We start from the raw sequence: 8,317 nt of genomic DNA, 5'->3' as shown, positions 1-8,317 counted from the left end.
ATCACCTCCTTATTCACTGGACTTAGCTCCAAATGATTTTTTGGTTTTTTCCAAAAATCAAATTCACCATAAGAGGGTGAAGATTTCCAGAACTGAGTGTGTGTGAGAGGGTTAGCCTCTGTGTGTGTGTGTGTGTGTGTGTGTAGTTTAATGTCTAAAATGTTAATTTCAGAAGCATCTTGAGCCATGGCAGCATTACCGAAATGTACATATGGAGACGGCCTCGAAGGTCATCTCCTTGTTAGAGGCCTCTTTGCTGATGCCTGTGCAATAAAAACAAAGTCACCTCCTTTCCCCAGAGTCAAACCCTCACACCTGACAAAGGCCCCCCTCAGTCCTGCCATTCAGCAGCCCTGGCTTCTTCTCAGTTGCATTTACAGGAGGCTGAAGGAACATGCGGTGGAGGAGATGGACAGGAAGGCTGCTTAGACTCCTAAAGGCTTCAATTGGCAATAATTATCTTTACTGAGTTAAAGCAATAGCATCTACCTTGGGCCATTTAAACATCTGCCCTCTTAACTGACACTGATTTGCATTGCAACCTCTATGTGTAGATCCTGGGGTTCAGGTTCATAATCACCCCAAACCTGAGGCCTTTCCATAAGCGGCGTTAGTTCTCTGTCTTCCTCCTGCTCTTCCCACATTTCTCCTGTGTTCTGGGCAGCCTCCATCATGTCCTTGGGCCCAATATTTCACTTGCATACTGTCCCAAGAGTCCAAGCAAAAAAAAAAAAAATTCTAAATGCTACTAAAACCTTTGACAAAGATAAGGTTGGCATGATTTCAAGACGTTTGACTGAATAATCCACATGAGTGTCCTAATCGATTAGTGGCAGGCATGGTTTGTGAGCAGATCAAGTAAAAACCTCAACCGTGAAAACAGGTGTACTGGCTGTCATCATGACCTTTTGAAGGACCCCAAAAACTCATCAGAAATCATTAGGAAACTGTGAGCTGAAGTTACAACTCCTTCTCAAGAGAATGGCCTCGGCTGCCAAAGGAAACGGGAGCGCCAGATGGCCCTTGGGACCTTCTAGCAGTGTGCGTACTACGGTAGAATGTCTCAGCCTTCAAATCTTGCAATTTTCAAATATGCCCTTGTTTAGTCTTTGAGGCATGGACCAAAAAGCCTATATGGAACTGTGAAAAGTGTTTCCACACAATTCCAAATGAACTAAAAATAAAATGAAAAATAAATTTTAACTACAAGAAAATAAGAGAAATATCTAACCATGGCAAACAAACATGAACAAGGATATGGACAAACATTAAATACAAATTGCAATGGGCATTAAAAAGTTTACCTCATACAACTGAAAATGCAAATCCAATTCAGAAGAAATTACCATTTTGCGTGTAAAAATGGCAAAACGTTTTTGAACACAATAGTTAGAATTCAGTTAAACTGTTGGTGGCTAAATAAGCAAGTATAACCATTCTGAAAACAGTATGTGTCAAAAATCTGTAGGATCCATACACTTATTTCAAACAAAACCACTGCTAGAATTTTTCCCTGAAGAAATAATTCCTTAGATATGAACAAAGATGTACGCCAAGATACTCACCACATTTGTCATTATATCTGGAAAAAAGTGAAAACAATTCAAATGTTTAATTATGGGGGCATGTTAAATGCATTAGAGAACACCCACGGAACAAAATATTATGCCAACATGGAAAATGGTACTTTTGAAGAATTTTTAACACTCAACACATCAAGTTAGGTTATATACAGTATTCAAGACCCTGGTTTTTTGTATTATTTCAATTTGGTTTTAAAAGTAGTAGACATACTAAGAGACAGAAAGAAAATATGCCAAAATATTAATTATCATTATCACAGATAGTTTTGTTTTGCTCTTTTATTATTTTACAGATTTTCAACAATGAATATGTACTACTTTTATAATCATAAAACCCACCAAATTAAAATAAAAACCTATTATTGTGTTTAAAACTGTAAGATATAGAAATCTTATCAGTATTACTTTTTATAAATTTTTCAGGGTCTTCAGACATTTTTTAGGTCACTACAGTTTTTGATGTGATGTTATTTTCTATGATAGGCTATACATTGCATTTTAATACAAAATGCAGAAACTATAACAAGAATATAATTGTATCAAAATTTGATTTTCCCACAATGGGATGAGAAATCAGCTGTAGACACGATTTCTTAGAGGCAAAGCTAGTTTTCCTGGAACAACTGCCTTCTTGCGGCCTTTCTGGCATGGAGAAAGAGCTTCTGTACGGAGCACCCCTGGGCTGACTCTCCACCCTCAGTGTGACACTGACCGTGGGGCAGGTGCAGGTCAAATCACTCTCCTGATTGCAGCTGTTCACTTCTGTTCTGGAACTTCCTTTCATTAGAACTGAATACGACGGGTCACATAGCCATTTGCAAGTCCTTTCCCAACTCAGACTTGGAAGGTTCCCAATTTTTCTAAGGTAGGGAAGTCCTATGGTAGTACGCAGATCTACTCTCACCTCTTCCAGGACACTGTCCCCCAGCGCTCCCACCCCATTTTTGTCCTTGTTCCTTTGGTAGTATTATTTTCCTCTTGCTGATGTGTCAATATGCTTTTGCTCCCATGGGTTTCTGCATATGACTTTTGTGTTTCATCCCACAACACGAGCTTCTGAAGCTGCTTCCTTGTTTCTCCTTCGTTTAGATACAGTATTTATGATGCTGAGGACCTGGCCCTACATATGGTAAATTTGCAATCAATGGTTAATTATTGATAATATTTTTTCAGGATTCCCTCTGTCATTCACATTTTCTCAAAATTGCATGAGTACTTATTCAAGCAAGGGCTAAGACCTGCCTTCCTTACCTGCACTTGCGCACTGCGTTCGTGGTAGGTGTTTTGATGGGCAGCTGCAGGTCCTTCGTGTAGGCTGCACTGAGAGTCAGGGTGTCACCATCACAGGTTAGGGAATCAGACAAGGTTCCTGGCAAACAGTAACCATGTTCCGCTCCTTATTGATCACAAGCCAAAACCTGCCATCTTCAAAACACAGGATATGTGTGGGCCACTATGACAGGCAGCCAGTCTTTGTGGGAGCTTCAATTACATACCAACATCTTTGATTTCCTCCCTGTAAGCCTGGTGTGTGTGTCTGACTGTCCTAAACATCAGCAGCACAGCAAGACCCACTCTGTCAGTTCACTTCAAAGGGTTTAATAACCATTCAACCATCCGACATATGATATCTACAGAACATTTTGAGCTCCTTCATGGCAGAGAAATCAAAGATGTTAATTATATTTTTACCTCAATTGCCAGAGAGCCGGATCATTTTCTTGAAACATGCCCCAAGGAGATGACAAGATCTATCTCGCAGGAAGACTTGAGGGGCATGGGAAGCACCGCCTAGAAGGCAATGGGCTCCTGTCGGTGGAAATAACGAGACTATTGCTCACACTGTTCACAGATCGTGGAGTTCGGCTGAGCAGCAAGCAGTGCCACTAACACCGTGCCAATTCCACCCACCACCTTTTAAAAAAGTGTGTTTCAATTTGCAGTGTTATGAATTCTGCAATTTGCTAAAAGGTCTATTGTTAATCAGGACGATATTTTTTCTGGCTCAGTACTCCTGGTCTGAGGTTCTACCTACGGGGAAAAAAATGGAAAAATAAGAGCAGCGAAAAGAATCATTTCCAGGAAAAAAAGAAAAACAACACATTTGTATAGGTTACTTCTCAGCTACCAAGAAAGCAAATCATACGGGCACTTGGTCATGTCAGTACACACTGACCAAATGATAAAATTATAGAAGTGTGTGCTTTTGAGAACTGCCTTTTGTCAGCCCTTCATCCTGCACACAGAAAGCCCGAAATCTTCATCCTGCTCTACCCTGCCCCAAATTCTTGCTACCAGCACATGTATTCTTTCTAGTAATTCTTCCTGGTAATAACGGTGGTCTGATCATCTCAAAATGCAGATCTGATCTTGTCATCACCTCATTCAAAATCTCTTTGTGGTTCCAGCTTTCAGGATAAATCTCTAACTCTTAAGGAAGGCCTGCAAGGCCCTCTATAAGCCTTGTCCAGCAATTCTTACTCCCCATGCCTTCACACATGCCTGTCTTTTATGTATACACATATATATATTGTTGTGGTAAAATATATACAACATAAAATACAGGCATACTCCTAGGTATAGGCCCCAAAGAATTGAAAACAGGGACTCAGGCACATATCTTGTTTATTAATGCTCATTGCAGCATTATTCATAGTGCCAAAAGGTGGAAACAACGTAAGTGTCCATCAATAGAGAATGGAATTTTAAAAATGTGATTTTAACCATTTTTATCATTTTAGCCATTTTGAAGTGCACAATCCAGTGGCATTAAGTACATTCACACTGTTGTGCAACCATCACCACTGTCTGTTTCCAAAACCTTTTCACCATCCCATACAAACTCTTCACCTATTAAGCAATAACTCCTCATTACCCCATCTCCTCAGCCTGTTAACCTCTAATCCACTTTCTGTCTCTGCGAATTTATCTATTCCAGATATTTCATATAGTTGGAACCATACAATATTTGTTGTTTTGTGTCTGGCTTATTTCAATTAGCCTTATGTTTTCAATGTCCATTCATGTTGCAGCATGAGTCAGAACTTCATTCTTTTTTATGGCTGAATAATATTCCATGTGTGTATGTATATACCCAATTTTAATTTTGTTTCTCCGTTCATCCATCATTGTATATTTGGGTTGTTTCCACCTTTTGGCTATTGCAAATAAGGCTGCAGTAAACACTCGACATTCAATGCTGCAAAGAACATGCATCATATTCCAGTCCCTGCTTTCAATTTCTTTTGGCAAATACGTCAGAGTAAGCCAGGCTTTCCCCCAGCATACCCTATCCTCTCAAGCCCAGTGTCTTTGACCAGCTTATTCCCTCTCACTCCAAACACTTGCCTGGAAGGTTCGTAATCATTTTCCAATTTCAGCTCAAGCTATTTCTTCTTCTGTGAAGTCCTTTCTGACCACCCCAGACAGCTTCCAGCTCCTTTCTCTGTGCTCCCTGGCACTTGTCACAACCTCCATCGACTGAGTTATCACCCAAGACTGTAAGCCTCTCTTGGCTACTCTTGATCACACTTTCTGGGAGTGTGTGATGACAAAAACAGAATTTACCATAGGTCTACTACAAATGCCGCGGCCTTCGGCCCGGGGAACAGAGGAGGGAAGCTCCTGAACCCAGTCGGCCCCGCGCCCTGCGCCCGGCTGTGGCTCCGCGCGCGGGGACCGGAGGTGGTGGCACAGCCTGAGCACGGTCTTCGCCCGCTGCCTCCGCCTCTGCGGCTGCAAGACCCGGTGCCCTCCCCCGCGATCGCTGCAGGGACCGGTTTGTTTACGTGTTTGTGGGGTTGTTTATTGGACCTTAAATACAAGATTTGCAGGACTAAGCGCGATTTTGAAATCAGAAATGAGGCAGTAGGCAGCAGCCTCTCTTGAGGACAGAAGGGAGGGCGTCAGCATGGCCTGGACTGTGCGGCGTGTCCCCTGTCCTCCGCCGCGGGCTGCTCGGGGGAGAAGGAGCTTTCGGACCTGAAGGTGGAGGGTGCGACCAGGCCCCGGGCCGGCTGCAGCGCGCGGTCGCCGGGGTGCTCCCGGCCGCGGCTCGGGAGGCGGTGGGCCGGAGAGCGCCCTCTGCAGGCTCGGCCGCTCCGCTCCTCCTGGCGGCTGTGCAGGGCCCTGGTCCATGGTACCGCACGAGGTCCCTGGGCGGCTTCAGGACAGGATGGAATGTCGCCCGACCTGCAGACACTGACCTCAGTCACTTGTCACTTCCTAATCACGTCGTCGTATTTCACACAAGGTCAGCCACCACGGTCAGCGTGATTTAGGAGCCAAGCCCCTTAGCCCTTATTCAAGACTATCACAGTAGGGGAGAGAGATGGGTTTAACTCCGTATGGCAGCTGGGAATTTACAGCCATAGAGCAGGGTGAGGGGCTCAGTGAATGGAAAATGAGTAAGAGGACACAGAGGGTAGCGGAATCCTTGCTAAACCAAGTAGTCAGGATTCCTGCAGAAGGCAAGGCAAGGGCTAACACATCAGAGGGAGAGAGGAGGAGCCTGAGCAGGTATCAAGGATGAGCAGAGGACGATCAGGGTGGGGAAATTCTCTCTAAACCAACAGCAGGGTTCTTGCTAGAACTGGGCTGGGGAGGTTGGGAGCAAGGTCCAGGCCCGGTCAAGAAGAGGGCTCAGAGGAGCCTGGCTGAGGTTTGGTCAAGGAAAGTCTGTCAGGCCCAGCTGAGCCACGGGTCACACTGACCAGGAGTGTACATTTCAGGACTCAGACATACTGTCCACACAGGTGGAGGGGGTCTCGGATCAAAGAAGGGAGAGTCCCAAAAGGGAGAGCCTCTTTCCCCAGCTGGCACCTCACTACAGGGCTCTTCAGCACTCAGGAAGGATCCGACATTCTAGAATGCTGTTCCTCATCTTAAATGTTTAGGTTTGAACAATTACTCGTCCTATTCTTTTCAGTCCTATCGTCTTATTTCATCCCATCTTATCTTTTTTTCTTTTCCGACCACAGGTCTCCGTCACCCTTTCCCCACTCCTGTGAAATCCAGCTATGTTCTCAGTACAGAGGTCAGTGTTTCTCCAGCTGTGGGAGTACATCAGTGAGCCAACTCTTCCAGCAACAGGCTCTGGGGAGAAGGACTTGGGCAAAGCTGGCTTCCCTTGTAGAGTATGCATAAAGCAAATGTACTTCACAGGGCCTGGTTTTCCAAAGCCTTGCAGTTTCAAATATTGACCTTACAAAAAACAGGAAATTCTCCCCAGGCTATATAGTCTCTGTTGTAGGAAAAGGAGTTGTAACACAGCAAGATTGCTGGCTCAAAGACAGACAGGTTACTGATTGATATGTAAAGATACTGGGAAATTGCTGTAAGAAGAGAATGTTTGCTAAAATCAAGCTTTTGTTAGTGGATAGACTTAATTGCATGTTACCAGCTTCTATTGTTAAACTTGTTCAATGGTACTTAGCAAAAACCCCACCTGTGTTCTCTTCCTGTAACTTCCTGGTCTGAAGAATAAATGCAGGAACAGAACCCCAATTCGTGGTTAATTTCCCAAATGGAAGGAATGCCTTGCTCTTGGGGGGTTGGGGAGATTAACCCCTTTTTGGGGCATCTCACTGCTCAGAAGAGATGGGCTTTGAGTAATCTTTGGCGGCTCTGTTACCCAGGTGAAAGGGAGTGACAAATCCGTGGCAGGCAAAGTAACACTCCCTGAAGAAGTGCTGACTGCCGCATGGTGAAGTGTGCCTTAGGGAACATGGTACAGCACACATCTCAGAGTGACTAGGACGTGGGCTCCATATTCTCCAAGGAAGACAGCTCAGAGGCACTAAACATTGTGCACTTCTGTTTATCTCTTTCCCTAATTCCTCTTTGGAAATTTAAAAGGAAAACATGTCCCCTGCATTTTAATAGTCGACCTTAAAGTTAGCAGGATTTTTCTACTTTATCACTTCCAAAATTTACCCAGGGATACAGCTCACTTGCCACTTCTACTTCACAGGGTGCTGGGGATGGAGGTTCATTTCAGTCCCAGAACCAGCAAAGGGAAATGGAGAACACCTGCACCTCACTGAGGGTGAGGAAGTCTGTTCCCAGCGTGCCTGCGGTTCATGATATCCCGCACACCGCCAGCGACAGGAGGGAATGTGCGTAGAGACAGATTGTGTCCCTGGAGGTAATCAGAAAGGTAAAGAAAAATGAATGGCAGTGACTGAGGTTCTAAAATAAAATGAGAAAAGCCCTGGATACAGACTCATAAATACCAAAGACAAAGGAGGATTGAGATTCGCATTTATTAATGATAAAGAAACCACAAAATCGTAAGTGGGTTAGTTCATTCACATATTACTTCAGTGAGTATTTTTGCTTAGTCATACCAACAATTATGTCCACCTAAAACATATGTCCCTGCTTTTTTTTCTTCCCACTCCTGTTCTCTTTTAAACTCCATTCTCTTTTAAATTCCTTTCTCTGTTTTAAACTCCATTCTCTATTTTGTCTCACTTGGAATTCCAGGTGGTGTATCCAGCAGTTACACACAACAAATTACTTTAATAGAGGCTAAATCAAGGCATAATAGAATATAAAAACAAGGCCGATAAAATAACTTCCATAGTCAAGTACAGCCCTGATTTAATGGTAGGGTAAAAACACACGAGCCAGCAGGAGCCAACAGCCATGTGAATACCAGTGAACGGCACACGTGAATGTGCTAACATGCACAGGCACGTCAGGAAACTATGGCTTGTTTTCCATCTCTCCTA

The 8,317-nt window shown here is 43.9% G+C and overlaps 1 protein-coding gene across 1 annotated transcript in view; it reads right to left on the bottom strand.

Annotated features, from left to right (window-relative positions):
* Nucleotides 1-3,025, bottom strand: part of LOC103592446 (mitochondrial amidoxime-reducing component 1-like) — a 21,166-nt gene extending 18,141 nt beyond the window's left edge. Inside the window, 3 exon segments of the mRNA XM_008575176.1 lie at nt 1,566-1,582; nt 2,835-2,940; nt 2,943-3,025. Of these exon segments, the coding sequence (XP_008573398.1) occupies nt 1,566-1,582; nt 2,835-2,940; nt 2,943-2,970 (151 nt within the window). The 5' untranslated portion in view covers nt 2,971-3,025.
* Nucleotides 3,026-8,317: the final 5,292 nt, after the last annotated feature.

Source organism: Galeopterus variegatus, unplaced genomic scaffold (genome assembly GCF_000696425.1).
Source record: "Galeopterus variegatus unplaced genomic scaffold, G_variegatus-3.0.2 Scaffold1150, whole genome shotgun sequence".
Taxonomy (NCBI): domain Eukaryota; kingdom Metazoa; phylum Chordata; class Mammalia; order Dermoptera; family Cynocephalidae; genus Galeopterus; species Galeopterus variegatus.
The sequence above is the reverse complement of the archived record's forward strand: the minus strand, read 5'-3'. Positions and strand labels throughout refer to the sequence as shown.